Raw genomic sequence first — 20,019 nt, forward strand, 5'->3', positions numbered from 1 at the left:
ATTTTGAAGGAAACAAATTTTTAAGTAATTCTCAATTTGGATTTTAGAAAGGGAAAATCTACTATTGACGCTGTAGATATGTTGGTGCAAGATGTGCTATCAGCCTTTGAGAACAAGGCTTTTGCCTCAGGCCACCCTTTGTGACCCTGAGCAAGGCTTTTGAATGTGTAAATCATTCAGAACTGTTAATGAAATTGAACTACTATGGTGTTTCAGGGTCACAATTAAGTTTTTTTAAATCATACCTTAGCAATCGAAAACAAAAGGTTTGTATAGATGGAGAATGGTCCAAGGAGTTAGTGGTCTCATACGGTGTACCTCAGGGCTCTGTACTGGGGCCGCTCCTTTTTTTAATTAGTATTAACGATCTTCCAAATTCGGTTAAAGGTAAAACCTATATGTATGGCTGACGACACTACATTTTTTAATTCTAATAAAAACCTTGAAGAACTTAGATCTCTTTGTCTAAATACTTTAAAAGAGGCTTCTGAATGGTTCATGTCGAATGGATTCATTTAAACGAAGAAAAAACACAAAAAATCTCATTTTCTTTGAGAAAATTTAATGAAAACTTTCTAAAAGATAACCCTTCTACTAACGTAAAGTTTCTAGGAATTTATGTTGACAAGACTCTTACTTGGGGACCACATATTGATTATTTAAGTATTAAATTATCTCGAGTATATTTTTATTAAAGCGGTTAACTTATTGCATTCATCAAAATTACATTAGATCAGTGTACTTTGCAAATTTTCAATCGGTATTCAGATACGGAATAATTCTGTTTGGAAACTGCAGTTAGGATAGAGGAAAATTCTCGTGCTACAGAAAAAAGCTGTCAGAACCATTTCTGATGCAGGGCCCTTAGAACATTGTAAACCCATATTTGTAAGCTTAAATATTCCTACAGTGATCAATGTGTATATCTTTGACTTGATCCTGTATGTTTTTAAAAACTCTGATATGCTTAAACCAAGCAGTCATAAGTATGACACAAGATCTAAAAACCAGTCAAACATTAATTCTTGTAGATTGACTAAAACATTGAATAGCCACATTGTCATCTCACTTAAAAAATATATAATAAATTACAAAACTTAATCATTAAATATCCTGAGAAAACCTTCTGTAAAAAGTTGTATAAATGGCTGATAAATAATCCCTTTTATTCCATTGACGAATTTTTTAATTTGAATATCATAGACTTTTGAATTAATATTATTCAAGTTTTGTATAGTTATAATTTTAATTAAACTTAGTTGTACTTGACATGCTTGTATGTATACATGTGAATTATGACTTTGTCAATGCTTCCCTGCTTAACGGCAAATAAAATTATTATTATTATTATTATTATTATTATTATTATTATTATTATTATTATTATTATTATTATTATTATTATTATTATTATTATTATTATTATTATTATTATTATTATTATTATTATTATTATTATTATTATTATTATTATTATTATTATTATTATTATTATTATTATTATTATTATTATTATTATTATTATTATTATTATTATTATTATTATTATTATTATTATTATTATTATTATTATTATTATTATTATTATTATTATTATTATTTATTATTTATTATTATTATTATTATTATTATTATTATTATTATTATTATTATTATTATTATTATTATTATTATTATTATTATTATTATTATTATTATTATTATTATTTTATTATTATTATTATTATTATTATTATTATTATTATTATTAATTATTATTATTATTATTATTATTATTATTATTATTATTATTATTATTATTATTATTATTATTATTATTATTATTATTATTATTATTATTATTATTATTATTATTATTATTTATTATTATTATTATTATTATTATTATTATTATTATTATTATTATTATTATTATTATTATTATTATTATTATTATTATTATTATTATTATTATTATTATTATTATTATTATTATTATTATTATTATTATTTATTATTATTATTATTATTATTATTATTATTATTATTATTATTATTATTATTATTATTATTATTATTATTATTATTATTATTATTATTATTATTATTATTATTATTATTATTATTATTATTATTATTATTATTATTATTATTATTATTATTATTATTATTATATTATTATTATTATTATTATTATTATTATTATTATTATTATTATTATTATTATTATTATTATTATTATTATTATTATTATTATTATTATATTATTATTATTATTATTATTATTATTATTATTTATTATTATTATTATTATTATTATTATTATAACGGAAACGTCTGACGATGACGATGACGACGAGGCAACATGGAGACGTAGGACTCTTGTGTGTTCAACTCCAAACTTTGACTGATAATGTTATCAAGTCGTTTCATTCCTTGGTATCAACAGTATGTGACTGTACGTTGGGTTTCTTGTCAAGAGGAGGTCTCTGGAAAGGAAAGAGCTGATGCCCTGGCCAACTTGGGCTTGGTGTCCAACATGATGGGGCCTGAACCGTACTGTGGTATTTCTAGCTGTGAATCCATCAGAGTTGTCTCGAAGTCAGTTCACACTGAACATCAGTGAGAGAAGGTGGAGGCTGTATACGGGTCTGAGTATGAGTAGGTTAGTCCTGCAGTCGCCTTTCCTCGTGATGGTGTCTGATCTTTTCTCTTTAGGTCAGTGTCTTCTGAGGTTGTGGGTCTAATTACAGGATATGGTCACCTGAGGAAGCATCTTTACAGAGTTGGTATTTTATGGGAGGATCTGCTGTGTAGATTGTGTGACAGGCAGGAGGAAACTTCTGAACACCTGCTATTTGATTGAACTGCAATAGCAAGAGAGTGTAATATTTGGTAGTCTTGACAAGTGTCGTGAATTTCTCCACAAGGACCTGGTCAGTTGTTTTCTGCAGTTTATAGAACTGACTGGTCTGTGGAGTGCGCATTAGGCCCTTGAGGCTTAAGTGTATGGCAATAGGCCCATTATAAGAAGGAAAACAAACCTATAGAAAACCAGTGACAACTCATATAAACAATCAACTCACGCTCATCACGCCAGGGTTACTAGGAGTGCCCGAGTACTGGATGATCGCCCGAAGGTGCGGCAACTGGTCTCGAATCTTGAGGATTTTCTGCAGCTGCTTGTCATCCTCCACCACACATATGTTGGCCTCACTGGTGTGCAGACAATGGTAGCAAGCGTCAGGGTTGTTTGTGGTGTACATTCCAACTGCGAAACCTCTGCAATACAGTTGTGTGTGATCAAAATTGTTATCAAACTTTAAAGTATAATTCATGTTGAGGAGAACTTTATGATACTGGACTTCTTAAACAACACGTTAACTTTCCATTACAATACTTTAAAATATTGTTCCATATTTCCCATTTATCAGGACTTCTATTTACATAGTTCAACTCCAGGGATTAGACTATATTGAGCTATATTGGAGCAATAGTTAAAATAATCTAAACAGAAACTGTAATTCTATACAGTATTTTTGGCACATTATATGACAATTATGATTAAGGTCAGAGTGAAAGTCAGCATTGCGCTTAATCAATTTACATAAAATTACAGAGGAAAATCATATTGTTGCAGGTCAAGAGAAAATTTTGAGATCGCTGTGCAATGGAAATATTTATTATGATTGGAATACTAACAGATATCTAAACTAAAGTGCCTTAGATATCAAGGGAAGTTAAAAGGATAAGATTATTAATTATCCTGAAAAAGAGGAGCAAAAGAGGAGTGATGTGTACTGCGTTTCTAATTTATTTCCACTAAACATGGAACTTCAATATAAGAGGTGTCGCCCGCTTAGGCTCACTGTTTGTGGAGGCTATCTCCGCAGCTTTGCAACTTCCCGATGCACAAAACACCTGTCCCCCGTGTTTTCAGGATGAAGTTGTCTCAAATCTCGGCCTGAGTCCCGAACCCGTGCAGGACATTGATGACAACCACGATGCTTGTGGAAGTCTGGACACCTCGCGGGTGTCGGGAAACTAGCCGAGAGGGGGGGGTGAAAGACGTCTCAAGGTCGCGCATCTAAACATGAGGTCTCTTAATACAGGCTTTGATGAGATGAGTTCTTTCGTGCGTGACTTTGATTTTGATGCGTTTAGGGTTTCTGAGACCTGGCTTCGTCCTGAAACCTCATCAGTTGGTTTCAATATACCGGGGTACACGCTACTTCGTTGTGATCGCCAAGGTACCCTAAACGACTCCTCTATTGATACGACAGGTGGAGGTGTGGCCCTGTACGTGAGAGAGAGTATTTCTTTCGAGCGATACACTCTAGCGGATGTAGGCCATGGAGTTGAAACTCTTTGCATTATTAATTGCCAAAGTGGAAGGGGTGAGGTTTGGTCTGTGTGTGGTTTACAGGCCGCCACACGTGAGGTACACTTCGATGTCAGCTCTTCTACACTCTCTCTTTGTTTGCCTGGCTATGAAAGTAAACACAGTAATGTGTTTCGGGGATTTTAACATTAATTTATTATTAAAGACATGCCATGAAGCTAAATGTTTACGCCGACTCTTGAAAGAATCAAACGCATTACAACTTATAAATGAACCAACAAGAGTTACTGCAACTTCAGCCACCTTGTTAGACCACATAATCGTGGACAGGTCGGCTGAAATCGAGAGGACCGGCGTCATAGACGCACCTAGTATTATAGATCAAAGAGGAATAAAAATAACGGATCACAGGCTTATTTATTGCACGGTTAAAGTTCCTAAATATAAGAAAAAAAAACGCCTAAAATGATTATTTACAGAGATTTTAAACATTTCAGTGAAGAAAGGGCTGTAGCTGCAATCGCAAATGTTAACTGGAATAGTGCAACGCAATTAGATGGAATAGATAATATTGAACAATCTATTTCAAGGAATATTAAAAAGGTATTTGATGAAAACGCCCCTCTTGTTTATAAAAGAGTCACAAAAGAGAAGGCTCCTTGGAGAAATGATGAAATAATTAAGAATACAAAAATTAAAAATAGACTGCATAGAAAATATTGGAAGTCCAGAACTAATGGAGACTGGGAACTGTACAAAGAGGCACGAAATAAATTGAACCTGATCATATGGAAAGCAAAAAAGGCATATTTCACTGAAAAATTATCATCTTCAAAGTAACCCAAAAGATTTCTGGACGTGCCTCAAGAAATTTAATGTAGTTGGAAATTCTACCAATAACTGTTTGCCTAATAATTTGAATATAAATTATATTAACAGATACTTTGTTGAGATGGGCAGTGCAAATGAGGTTAGCAAAGAAAAAATAATTTATTTCAACTCGAACAAGATAAATAATGATGCCGTTAATTTTAACTTCCATGCAGTCACTGACAAGGACGTGAAATCAGCAATGAATGAAATAAAAACCAGAGCAGCGGGCAGCGATGAAATTACTATTCAGATGATTAAAGCCGTGAGTCCATATGCACTAGGTGCCATCACACATTTGATAAATGAGTCCTTGTCTGAAGACATGTTTCCACAAAGATGGAAAGAAAGTATAGTTCATCCCTTACCTAAGGTAGGCCAATATCGATTTTACTAGCGATGTCCAAAATATTGGAGAAAATTGTTACTAAGCAATTGATGAAGCACATGGATGATAAGAACATTCTTCCTAAAACTCAATCTGGCTTCAGACATAATCATAGTACTTGCACTGCCCTGATCAACTTATTTTCAGATTTGATTGACTCTAAAGACAGTGGAAAATACAACTCCATTGTTATGTTGGATTATTCGCAGGCATTTGACTCAATTAGTCACAAAATGTTGTTGGCCAAGATGCACTATTGCAGCTTTGGAGAAAACGCTATTGAGTGGGTGAAGTCTTATCTTGAAGGAAGAAGCCAGGTGACAAGGGTTGAGGACGAGACATCTGCCTCTCTAAGTAGGGAGCGAGGTGTGCCTCAGGGAAGTTGTCTTGGTCCTGTACTGTTTAACCTGTACACCTCTGACTTCCCAAAGTGTATTAAACACTGTACGGCTCATATGTATGCTGATGACTGCCAGTTGCATTTGTCCTATGACCCTAGCTCAGTTCAGGTGGCTTTTGCCCATATAAACTCTGATCTTGAAAACATCAGTAAATGGTCTGTAGACAATGGGTTAAAGCTCAATGTAGGCAAGTGCACTGTCCTTCATACTATACCACACAACACAATACAGGCCTTGACAGACAGTGCTGTGGGGATTGCTCTTGATGGGGAGTTTTTGACCTTGTGTGACAGGGTGAAAACGCTCGGCATCATGCTTGATAGCGATCTAACATTCTCTGAACACATCACTTATGTCATACAACGTGCACTTGGCAGATTAAGAGGTCTATACAGATTCAGATCTCTACTGCCGGAATTTGCGAAACTTCAGCTTATGCAGTCGATGGTTTTTTTCCGTCATTTACTACTGCTATCAAGCCTATTGTAACAGCATCTCGCGGGGGGACTTAGAACGTATTCAGAGACTTCAAAACTCTGCTGTGCGTTTCATTTTCAACTTGAAACATTTTGATCACGTGTCCCCCTTTCGAGATGCTGCCAGCCTGCTACCAGTGGAGTCCGTCTGCAGGATGTTGATTTGCTCATTGGTCCATAAGGTCCTATCACACCAGGAACCGCAGTACCTGAGCGAGCGGTTGTTGTTCCGGGAGGGGGTCTCGCAACACAGTACCCGCCATGGCTACCTTCTTGACTTTCGAAAAGTCAGGCATGAAGTCGGGAGAAGTTTTTCGTATTTCGGCCCTAAATTGTAAAATGACCTCCCCCTTAGCCTTAAGCAATACAGTTGCAATTCTTTTAAATTAAAACTTAAGGACTACATATGTGTTGATAAATAACTTAGTTAAGTTGTTAGTGTATAAGTTTTACTATTTAGTATAATCCAATGTTGTTCCTTTTAGTTTTAATCACAAGTCTTTGTTATTTAGTATGTAAGGCCATTAATAATGACTTGAGTTGTTCTGCAAAACAGTGTATGTACTGAGAAACGCTTGTAAATAAAGGCATTTTGATTTGATTTGAACTTGAATGGTTGCTATAAGACAAAAAAATGGTACTGATACTGGAATTGCAGGGGCAAGCAGCAATGTAGGAAACTGGAGGTCACTCTAAGATTTTGCTCTACAGTATTTCAAGCGGTGGTCACTGCCATTAAGAATTGGACTTGTGAGAGTCATTTCTATGATACAGAAGAAACACAATAAAAACTTTCTCTGATAGCCAGGCATTTTTGAAGGCATCGCATAAACTTGAGATAGTTACAAAGTCATCACTTAAATCTGAAGGATCAACATCACTGTTTGTTGGATTCCAAGGGATCATGGAAAATGAGGGTTGATACTTTGGAATACTTGTGCACAGCATTGAAAACATGACAAAATCACAACTGTTCTATGGAATCCCAACTTTGTATCCTACAGAGCTATTTTGAACTAGATTGACATTTCTGGTGCTATTCTGAAGTACAAGTGTGTTAGAAATTGGTCAGATAAGTATTCTAAAAGTATTCAAATAAAAGGTTTGGCTTTTTGTCAGCTACAAAAGTGAACAAATTAGTTTCAAATATTACTTACATCATAATGGCAAAACCCAAATGTCTATAATACACACTGTATGAAGTTTTAGACTGTAAAGCAATCACACAGCCACAAATATTTAGTGTTTCTTCACTCAATATCTCCTAATGACAATTTTTACTAATATTTTTATAAACAAAATAATTTTATAATAAAACAGCAAAATATTTAAGACAGGAAACAGATAGTTGAAGTTTGACTCAAGTAGCATGTTATAACCAATCACCATCCCACCAGCGAGCCAACCAACTTAAGTGCAGAAACAGCTGTCTGATAATCAAATGGTTAGCGATAGTCTACCAGCTGTCAATTCAACCTTCAATAAACAAGCGCTCACCTTTAGACCTGTGATAACCGGCTACTGATAACCGATTTTAACATCATTTTAATGATCACTGATTTTAATATATTGTTTTTATACAGTTTTAAATTATTTATTATACAGTTTTAAATTATTTATTATACAGTTTTAAATTATTTATTATACAGTTTTAAATTATTTATTATACAGTTTTAAATTATTTATTTAATTATTGAATTTTAAATTATTGATTAATTAATATCAATGAATAATATGAAAATATTGGAAACTACCCTGACTGTGTACTACAATTAACAGTTTCTACAGAGATTTTGGCCATACAATCAAATCAACTTTTATAAATTGACAATATTCAAACTAGCTAATGGCCAAGGAAGCAATACAAATGTTTGAAGTTTTTATATTTGAATATTTTGAATATATTTATATATATTTGACATAGAGAACCAGCCAAACTCTTAAAAACTGTATTAGTAGCTGCACTAACAACATGGAAATAAGCAAAAAAACTAGTTTTATCACTGGAGAAATTGTGTTTGCAAAATTAAAAGGCTACCCACACTGGCCAGCTAAAATTACTGAGATCCAAACAAATGACAAAAATCACAGCCAAAAATATAAGGTTATCTTTTTTGGAGACAAAAATTGTGCAGACATTAAAGAATCTGATATATACTGTTATGAACAATATAAAAAATCTTTATGGCCAACCCAAAATAGACAATTTCAAAAATAAACTCTTCAACAAAGCCCTAAAGGAAGCAGAAAACGCTTATAAGCAACACTGCACGGAAGTCACAGGCAAAGAAGAGATTTTCGAGTCTGATCCAGATGATCCAGTTTCTGATACAGGGTCACTCAACTCTCTTAGCACAGGAAATAACACAACCTTAACGTACTTAGAAAGTAGTATCCTGGAAAATGACCTTACGAATGAGGAAGACAAACTAAAAATGGCAGCCACCGTTGGTACGGCACTGTTAAAAGAAAACCAATCTTTAAAGTGCCAGATTGCTATATTAGAGAACAAGGTGGCTAGCAGTGAAGCGATGATAGAAGAGATGAAAGAAGAGGAAAGGAAACACCTTAAAAATATAGAAAATCTGCTCGGTAAGTTAGAAGACACTCAAGAACAACTCAGCAAAGTAACTCAAGAAAAATTACAAATTCAACACATTTTTGAAGAACATGATCAAAAACAAGAATTACTGATTCTAGACTATTCCAACAAAATAACCCATTTAATGCAAACTATCTCAGGTCTTGACACTAAACTAAAAAACATGAAACACATCAATCAAACAGAGTGCAGATCCACCTTAAGCACTGCTACTCAGACGCAAATGGACAGCTTACCGACATCAGCCTCCTCTTCTCTTGTGTTGGAAATGGCAAAAATCAGAGACCAACAAAGCTTAATAATAAATTCCATCAACACAAATTCAGGAATGCCTGAGTCCATTCACCCCTTAATGAATGATCTAGCTCAGATAAAACTCAGACAGGACTTAATGGAAAACACTGTCAAAACATTGCAGGAACAGCTAAACAATCAAAGTTCTATGAACGCAACTAGGCCACCCAATTCCATCTCTTCAACACCCCGGAAAACATTCATAAAACCTGTAACGAACAAGAAGAGTACAAGGAAAGTATACAGTACATCTTTACTAGCAGCCAAGTATAGGTCCAAACATCTAGCCTGTAACACAACAGAACATAGTAACGCAGAATTAAATTCAGCCAGCAATTCTGCAGAACCACCGGCTGCTACAAATGCCCCCCAAGATGCAATTTCTCATCAAAGAGGAACAGTTGATGAGGCTGGACTAGGATATATCAGTAAACCGAAACCATCAGTGAAGAAACCGCCAATAACAGCATTAATTCGGTTGGACACAGAGAACCTTGAAGACTTCTTTACTAATCATGTAGACATCTATAAGAAAATTAATGAACACTATCGAATTGGCCATGTTGCACATTTTTTAGAGGCCTGCCATCTGAAAAAGTTCAAGGAGAAATCGAGCAAAGAGGCCTAAACAAAAAAATGACAGTTTCCCATCTCAATGCAGCAAGACGAACAGCTACCTCAAGTTCAGCAAATCCTCTAAATAAACTTTACATCCTACACCAAAACATGCAAGAAATTAGTAACAAAACAAACAGATTGAATCACTTTCTTGAAGAAATAAACCCAGATGTTATCATCCTAAGTGAACATGGGCTAAAGAAAGACCAACTTGAAAACACTAGAATACCAAACTACTGTCTAATAACACATTTCAGCCGTACAAACCACAAAAAAGGAGGTGTTGCCATATTTGTCAAAGACGAACTGGAAACATTGGTACAGCCTGTTGACATAGAAAATAACCAAGAACTATTATGTGAAATGGGAATGATTAAATTAACATCGGGGAAAAGACAATTGTACATTCTTGGCGTCTACAGAACTCCTGCAGGACAGCTTGAGGAAGCATTAAGCCTACTTTCAGCAACGATTGAAGATACAAAAGCAGAAAATCACCCAATTATAATAATGGGGGACATTAATGTGGATGGGATGAAAACAGATAGGGACAACCTAATGCTAAATAACACCTTAAGCAGCCACAACATCACAAGGCTACCACTCCCTCCAACACGAGTCACCCCCACATCCATGTCATCAATAGATTTTATCTGCACAAATCTTGATTCTTGATTCTTGATTCTTGATTCTTGATTCTAGGGAACAAATAACTTTAACCGTAATTCACGCTGGAATCTCAGACCATACTGCCCAACTCTGTGAAATAAAACACAATATAAAACCGTCATCCCAGAAGAACATGATACGCAGAGTTTTAAACCAAGAAAATTTAAATTTTCTTAAGGCACAGTTGGAACAAGAAAACTGGGAAAACGTACAAAACGCAGACTCAGCAGAAACAGCTTACAACAACTTTTTATCAACCATTGTTGCAGCCATGAACACAGTGTGTCCAAGGAAGATCGTGCGACAAAGGAAGAGGAAAGCACAAATATATTCAGATGAAGAAACTAAACGTCTCAAAATAATATATCTGGATTGCCTCCAAAGATACGAGCTGACAGGAGCACAGACGGATAAAAATCAAATGTGCAAGGCCAAGAAAGACTACGACATCAGGCTAAGAACAGTAAAAAAGAAAGCAGCTGCAGATCACATAGCTACTGCTGGAAACAAATCTAAAGCCTTATGGCAAGTTATAAACAATGAGAGAGAAAAAAAATATCAAAATTCTTCTCAACCACAACTCAACATACAAGGAGAAATCACGACCAACCCCCTTCTAATAGCTAATCACCTCAACGAGTTCTTCACAAATATAGCAGATCACACCCTAAATAAACAGCCAAGAACAAAAAAACAGATCGCAACTCAACTCCTAAGTACAAATCATGATTTAACCCAACTGCCTCTCACTAATAATCATGAGGTTGAGGCTACAATTAACAGCCTTAAGCCTTCAACCTCAGCAGGGCTTGATGAAATCTCAGCAAAAATTCTGAAACACTGCAGCAAAGCCCTGATTTCACCCCTCACCAAAATAATAAACCTATCACTTGCTCAAGGGCATTTTCCATCAGCTCTTAAACAAAGTAAGATATATCCAAAGCTAAAAAGCGGCAGCCTCTTAGAAGCTACTAACTACAGGCCCATATCGTTGATCCCAACTTGCTCAAAGGTAATCGAGAAAGTAGTTTTGAAAAGATTAATGGACCACTGTGAACGGCACCATCTTTTGACAGACAAACAACACGGTTTTATCAAGGGAAAATCCACAACATCTGCCATTATCCAACTTGCAGAATTCATTGTTGATAACCTGGAAAGAAAAAACATGGTCACTGGCATTATGCTAGATTTTAGCAAAGCCTTCGACTGCCTAGGACATGAATTGATCACACACAAACTTGAACAACTTGGAGTCAAAGGGCATGCTAAAGAGTGGTTTAAGAGCTATCTAGCGGGAAGAAGCCAGACAGTTGAAATTCAATACACTCAAAAAACATACTTACATACAGTAAGATCAGAGCCCCTGCCTATCAACAGAGGAGTACCCCAGGGATCGGTGCTGGGACCAGTCCTGTTCATTCTCATGACCAACGACATGCCACAATACTTGGGCACACATTGTGCCCCTCTGATGTATGCGGACGACACAACACTTTTAGTGGCCGAATCATCACCTAACAACTTGGCAATCAACTCCTACACTGCACTCAACATGGCTTATCAATACTGTCATGAAAACGATTTAGTAGTCAACACAGGAAAAACAAAACAACTAGCTTTTGGAAGGAGGCATGAAGACATTCCTGCACTGCCTGATGTGTCAATGGAAAGTCACACTAAATTCCTTGGCATGACAATTGATAGCAACTTATCATGGGACAATCACGTTGACACACTTTCCAAAAAGCTGAATTCTTGCTTATACGTCTTGAAAAGAATAAAGCATGCCAGTGATGATGCAACTACAAAAATCGCCTACCATGCGTTATTTGAGTCCCACATAAGGTATGGCCTTACAGTTTGGGGAGGCACAAGTGCAGGTAACTTGAAAAAAATCCTGATACTACAGAAAAGAGCAGTCAGGATCATGTCCAGCCTTGGTCCAAGTGAAAGCTGTAGGGAAGCCTTCCCCCACTATGGCGTGATAACGATTATCGGCTTATATATCATAGAAGTTATAGTCCACGCTGATAGGGAGCAATTGCAACGAGGCCGCGATCTCCACACTTACAACACCCGCCACGCTTCCAATTTCCACCTGCCCCTACACCACTCCGCCCTGTTCGAGAGGAAACCATCCTACATAGGTAGAAAATTCTTCAATCATCTTCCAGACGACTTACGAAAGCTTCAAGGAAAGAGACTGAAGACTGCGCTGACCAGGTGGCTCTCCCACCGGCCCTTCTACTCCATGGATGAGTTCCTTAATTGGAAAAGAGAAGAACAGAACTTTTAATAAAAACTAACTATGTAAAACTTGACACCATTGCATTTCTTGATGACTTGTGAATAAAGAGTTTGTCTATTGTCTATTGTCTATTGTCTATAGATGCACACTGAACATACAAGAAGATGGTAAATGTAGAAGACCTCAAGGATAATTAAACTCTTTTAATTCAGCTTCCATAAGAGTAGGATATGATCTTCTTTCCAAGAGAAGATGATTATCCTCTTGGATAGCGATACTCACAAAGCATGGCTATCTGGGATAATATCTTCACAAAGAGGGTATTTAAAAATATAATCAATTTTATAAGTTATGCAATGAGGTAATAAATACTTAAATTATCTAGCTAGAAAAATTATTAGCAATGATTTATAAAGCTTTCCAACAATTATATCTGACCATTTTGTTAGCTAGGTATAATTTTACAATGATTGATTGAACAAGACTGGTGAGAAAGACCTCATTGGCTGTTTTTTGTCAGTGTTTTCTGGGACAACTGAAACTGTCAGCTACTAAGCGTTTTTCGTACTTCTAGTGTGCAGTAAGTTTTAGAAGTCTCACTATCCAGCAAAAACCCCTGTCCCTTAGAAGAAAATTATCTTATTCTACTTTTAAATTTCTATTCTACTAATTAACTTCACAAATAATTCAGGCATACAAAATAAAGCTATACACGAAGGAAAATAGTTTGAAATGAACAATATAATTTGTTAATTAATCATGCCATTAACAGTTTTAGTTGTTTAAAAACTTGTTAGTACACAATTTTGTTTACATTACCAATTTTATTGGGTATGATGCCTTAAAATATGAATGTTTTAACACTTAAGATAAGTAATTTTAAGACCAACCATTTGAAGGGTATTTCCAACATTTCCTAACACTTTTTGCAATTGCTGCAGAATATGTATGAAATCATTCTGAGTGCAATTTACGAATGTAATTTACCCAGCATAGATTGCTCCAAGATCAGCATAGAACCACTCTGGAGAGTTGAACCCGATGATGCAAACCCCGTGATACTTCTGAAGTCCCAGCTGGATGAAGGCCTTGGCAACCGTTCTCACATTCTCTTCATATTCCCTGTGCAACAAAACAGTAAATTAAAATTAACATCCACCAAAATCTTTTCTGAGCTACAGTACTAGGTAGATTTGTAGTTACTATGATTAATAGTTGAAAAAATCTTCTTTTCCTTTTGATTCCTCTCCTTTCTGTCAGTATGTAGGAAGAAGATATGGTAACTCATATGAGGTTTCCTACATACTGTAGTAATAGATAACTGGAGATAGTGATTCTGAAACTTAATCTGAGAAGTAATTACTACTCCCACTGAGAGCCTCTTTCACATTGGTCAAACAGCCTGGTCCATCAGCCAGATGAACAGTACCGGCACCAGCATGGAAGATCTTTCCACATTTGCCCGGTACCATCACTGCCTGGCACTCATTTGATGATTCAATTTCATATTGTTTCTATTCTAAATAGCTGAAACTGGATTGTTCACTGGATTGGAAAACAAATAGATGGCAGCGATTTTATGTTTGAAAGATTTTAAAGAGCTGACACGAAACATTGAATTCATCCAATAAGTAGTATAATAAATGATAAAATATAGTATCAAATATTGATGACATAATCCTACACGTAAACACTCATTTTGGATAATTGAAAGCAGTGAGTGTATTGAAAAGCTTTTAACATTAATTTAGGAAGGAAAAAGTATCATAATGAGTTCACACAATTTTGCTGCTAGCCATTTCCAGGTAAATGTAAAAGGATTCACTGCTTCCTAAAACATAAACACTTTTCTAGCTTTCAATTGTCATACATGAGTTAACATACTTCTGCTGCCAGCCATTTCCAGGTAAATGTAAAAGGATTCACTGCTTCCTAAAACATAAACACTTTTCTAGCTTTCAATTGTCATACATGAGTGAACATACTTCTGCTCAGTGCCGCATTTCCCTATAGGCCCACTAGGCCCAGGCCTAGGGCGCAAAATTTTAGGGGGCGCATAAATTTTAAAGTACACAAAAGAAAAAAGTTGCGGCGGCGGGTGGTGTTGGCGCTCGGCGGGGCGGGTGGCCAAGGTCAACTAGGTCCGGGGTGCGACGTTGACTCATTCATTGGTTTATTGCTTTTATTTATTATATATATATATATATATATATATATATATATATATATACTATTGTAATTATCTTTCATCAAAATTACGTAATTAAGAAATTTACTGGATTTCTACGTCAGTGTAATCAGAGTCCTCTGGGGGGGGGCCGCTCTTTGGTCTGTAGGCCTAGGGGCGCCGAATTTGTAAATGCGGCCCTGCTTCTGCTGCCAGCCATTTCCAGGTAAATGTAAAAGGATTCACTGCTTCCTAAAACATAAACACTTTTCTAGCTTTCAATTGTCATACTTCTGCTGCCAGGTAAAAAGTGCCGTACATATTTGAAACACTCAATTACACTCTTTTAATATTGATAATTGGGGGCTGGCATCATTTCTCCAGCAAACAGGCAAGTGTAAAAGATACCACGTAAATACTAAATGGCTGAACTATTGTGACAATCGAATTTTGAGTTTAGCTCCAGTTCACCTTCCTTTTAAATGGAGTGTCTGGTATTTGATGCTGTCTCAGACATGACTCCTGGAATCTGGAGTCGTGTTCATCTGAAGAGAACCAAAGAAAGTCAACGACAAAAAAGCTCAAAACTAAACATTAAAAGGAAGGTTTCATTGCAGAATTCCAGGAGTCAAGTCTAAGACAGCATCAGATAACAGACGCTGCAATTAAAAGGAAGGTGAACTGGAGCTAAACTCAAAATTCAATTGAATCCACCTTTCCTACCATAGCTACGTTATGTGTAGTTTGACAACCTAGACGTTTGACGAATTGGAGTCCATGATCAAACTCTGTCATCGCAGTCCTTAACAAGCTGCCCTAAAAAGCGGAGTAAAAACAAATAGCTGGAGATGGAGAGTATTATATCATTGAGAGAACATCAGGCTTACCGACAAGAAAGATCGCATCAACTATGGTTCCTACCAGCCTCAAATGGTAACAACAGCCATTCTCAACCTACTAAAAGTTGAATTACTTAACTAGTAGTTCCGTAAGTTTCACTGATGAGATGTGCTCATTTTTACGCTAATCCTTCTAATTCTGCCCAATGTACCTCGAGAATGTGTCTACTTCTTTGAGAAAAATTACTTGGAATTTCAGCTTAATTTTTAGCTTTGGATTTAATACTACACTTCCCAGTTTTTGTATGTACATACTTGAAAGTGATGGCGGTCCAGGATCCGTCTGCATCCTTAAACTGCAGTGCCTGGTGGTTTGGGTAGCGTGTGGCAGTGCGGTGTAGTAGCAGCCCCGGCACAGATATGGGTGGCTGTGCTGCCACTCCACTTGTCTCTGCCACCTGTAGTCTCACCCTCCCGTCGGCTTCTGATGTCCACAACGCCTCTGATGGCAGGATCTGGTCTGGGCCTGGACAATTCTATGTAAATGTTGAATATTGTTTAAACTCCCGCTTCATTGTATTTTACAAATTTATTTTTATTTTAAATAAGCATTTAGAAAAAAATGTTATGAACGAATACATAAATGTGAAAAAAATTACAAAGACCTTAGTAATTTAATAGCAAAATAAGTAGTCACTACATTTAATCAAGTTTTCATTAATGTTACTTACGCCTGAATGTAAATATTACTTGAAATTACTTGAATGAAATGGTACAGTCTTACACGTTGGCCTAGCTGATATTTTATGTTTGCTACAGTTAAACAATGTAGTTGTAATTCAATTTTGATTATAAAAACGTTTTTATTATATAATTATGAATGTATAATGAAGATTCTTGGAACACTGGAAAGATTTAAATATGACTAGTAAATCATTATACATTTTTAATTATCAATTTTATTTTTGTGAGGCCTTTCAGAATCAAAAATGTTATTGTCAGGCAACTTCACAAAAAATGTAACAATAGAATCTATGATTCTGAAAGGTCTTGCAAAAATAAAATTAATACGATATATATATATATATATATATATATATATATATATATATATATATATATATATATATATATATATATATTATCTATGTTTGAAATTATTTATGTTTCCCTTTCCACCATGAGGAGGTTAAATCAAAAACCAATTTTGGTCAGGCTTTTACCGTATTATTATATTATAAAAGAAACAACAATATTATTTTTCTAAATACTCACCATCTTCAAATATTGAAACTTCTTCATCACCAGAAAATCTGGAAAATCCAATATTTAAGTTAACAGTAAAACTTGAAAAAATAAACATTCATTTGAATTTATCTATTGCTTCAAAGTTTGTATAATTTACTTTATAACAAATCACAATTGAAATTTTAGTATAATTTACATTTATAGGGGAATTAATGTAGCTTTGCCATAAAATTCATGATAAATTAAATAACAAGACTATACACCAGCCTTTTTCTTTTACTCTATGGTAATTGGAATATTTGTGCTCACACAACAAAATTATTAAGTATGTATTTGATAATAATAATATGTTATAGTCAATAGTCAATAGTCAATAGTCAATAGCTAGTTTATCCGAAACTAATAATTTTCATTCAAAATTCATTAATGACAGAATTATTACAAATTTTGATAAAACAACCATATTTCTTTAATCTCTCAATTCACACTTAAAAATACAAGATATAGTTTCCTCTAATTGGAAGGACTCTATTTAATAAATAGTACATGATAAAATAATATATACATTTACAGAAGCAAGTTTAAAAATAACATTTAAACTATTCAAAGTAGTATGGGGATATGGAGAAGATATTTTCACAAGAAGTTTTCTTCTGAAAAGAGGCTGGCTTACATTCAAGTGCATGGATGAAAGTATTTTCTGTTTTCTTATATTACAGTTATTAACAGATATTAATTAATATTAATATTAGTTAATATTAATTAAATATTTTAATTTTAATTAAAACTCAGTAAGGGGGCAAAAAAAAACTCTTAATCCAACAATAACATGGCCATAACACTATTCTACAATCCTAAGCAAGCCAAGAAATACAAAATGTACTTACTTTATGGAAGTAGTAACCTCAGGAGTTGATATCGATACAGATTTTTCTTCAAAGGATGGTGCACTTTTTAAACCACCCTGTAAGCAAAGAAAATGATTTATTATAGAACATTTTCTGATGGACCAATCTAAGTTTTTTAACCTGCAAATTCAGTATACAAAAATTATCACAAAAGAAGATCCAGCTGATATATGTTTGAGAGAGTTATACAACATCTAAATTTTTTAATTTCTGAATTCGATCATTCGTAACAACACTACTCTTAACTAAATTCGAGAATTAAATTATAAACTAAAAAGAGATAGGAGTTATAAAAAGACCTGGTAGAGTTCAGACAGGAGCTTGGTTGGTTGGTGCATGTTTCCCAGGTTGTTTGTCATTTATTGTAATACTAATCATAGATCTTCTAGCACCAAAAGTAGGGTTATGTGCATTACCAACAAAATTATGGAAAGTTTCATTTTAATTTTAAAGTTTCATAATAATTTGAATAATAATGCCTTCACATATTAGAGTGTATATGCTTATAAAGTAAACAACTCACTATTTAAAAAGAGTAATGTATTATTTATCAAGTGTAGTATATCATTGTGACAGATAAATGTTTATTTATAATACTTTTACTCCAGCTGATTTTTGTTTTCACATTAGTTATTAATATTAGGCTAGATTAATTCAGCTAATAAGGCAGTTTTTCATCTAGTAAAATAAGGCATTACTTTACTTTTTTGAATTTGGTTAAAAATGAAATGTTTTTTGTTTTAAAACTGTATGTACCTATCTTTGATTACACTGCCAGTCTTTTAAAAGTGTATCACATTACTAGTGAACTTTGTATAATTTCTCTAAGTTTTTGAAAAGTATCTCACCCTCTCTCTTCTTTCATGGGACCTAATAAATGTTGCTCAGATATATGAAGCTGTATCGCTTACATAGGTATGAATATAATTGGGCATATTCATTGATCTATAATGAATAATCGGTATGTTGATATTATCCTGAGGCTACTATTTTTGAAAGAGTTTTCTTGAAATGGACCTAAAAAACTACATTATTAGAAATAAAAGACATTCTTTAAATTACTGTGAAAATCATGTCACTATGACGATCGGTTCTTGTTTTCTGCCTCCCAAAAGGAAGCAATTTCGGCGAGAAGGAGGTCACTCTGTCTCTATGTACTACTTTTTATTATGCCATATAAGTAAGTTTAGATTAGGTTATCACAAATATGTTACTACTACTAGTACCAAGTTAAAGATAACCTTTACGAGCGTTCACATGAGCTTGAATTTGTTTATCATCTTATGGGATATTTTTCTTCTTTGCCAGAAGTGCAAGTTGGCGCCATCTAACGAAGCCTGCACTGATGGCCAGGGGTATTTCCGATTGGTATTTTCCTAGCCTAAGATCATGTCCCAGATCGTCCAAATTTTCCAATGTCAGAATTACAAATAGACTTTTGCAATATTTTTAGCACACAAGTACAAAAGTAACAAATATGTATAATGACGCTAATTCATGTGTTGAAGATGTTGAATTCTGATTTTTTATTTCAGAGGCGCCTTTGGAGCCACCCCACACTTCTGGTGTAAAAGAAAAACATCTCTCTGGATAGTGCCTAAGTACAGATCATATGAGCCTTCATTAACTTTTCATAACTTATAATATGTAAGTATTGCATTTACCTACCTATATAGCCTAGTAAACAAATAGTAAACAGAGACAGAGTGGCTCCCTTCTCACTGACATTGCTCCCTTTTGGGAGGCAGAAAACAAGAACCGAATTTGTCATAACAATATTTATTTTTTACAGTAAGACAAACAAGGTATGTTCTTTCTAATAATGTAGTTATTTTAAGTCAATGGTAAGAAAATCTTTTCCAAGTATAATACGAAAGTAATGGATGGATGGTCATATCAAGCAAATTTTATAAAGCAATGTTACTTGTCTCATGTTATAATAATATAAAAGTTAAAATTAAATGTTA

The 20,019-nt window shown here is 34.2% G+C and overlaps 1 protein-coding gene across 1 annotated transcript in view; it reads right to left on the reverse strand.

Annotated features, from left to right (window-relative positions):
• The window catches only part of LOC124373229 (very long-chain-fatty-acid--CoA ligase bubblegum-like), a 39,733-nt gene extending 21,225 nt beyond the window's left edge, over positions 1-18,508 (reverse strand). Inside the window, exons 1-6 of the mRNA XM_046831621.1 lie at positions 18,352-18,508; positions 18,032-18,108; positions 17,172-17,209; positions 16,212-16,422; positions 13,878-14,012; positions 3,066-3,261 (exon numbers count right to left, since the gene is read on the reverse strand). Of these exons, the coding sequence (XP_046687577.1) occupies positions 3,066-3,261; positions 13,878-14,012; positions 16,212-16,422; positions 17,172-17,209; positions 18,032-18,108; positions 18,352-18,411 (717 nt within the window). The 5' untranslated portion in view covers positions 18,412-18,508. The remainder of the gene's footprint in view (positions 1-3,065; positions 3,262-13,877; positions 14,013-16,211; positions 16,423-17,171; positions 17,210-18,031; positions 18,109-18,351) is intronic.
• Between the last annotated feature and the right edge of the window lie 1,511 nt (positions 18,509-20,019).

This window comes from Homalodisca vitripennis, unplaced genomic scaffold (genome assembly GCF_021130785.1).
Source record: "Homalodisca vitripennis isolate AUS2020 unplaced genomic scaffold, UT_GWSS_2.1 ScUCBcl_5073;HRSCAF=11620, whole genome shotgun sequence".
In the NCBI taxonomy this organism is placed as follows: Eukaryota; Metazoa; Arthropoda; class Insecta; order Hemiptera; family Cicadellidae; genus Homalodisca; species Homalodisca vitripennis.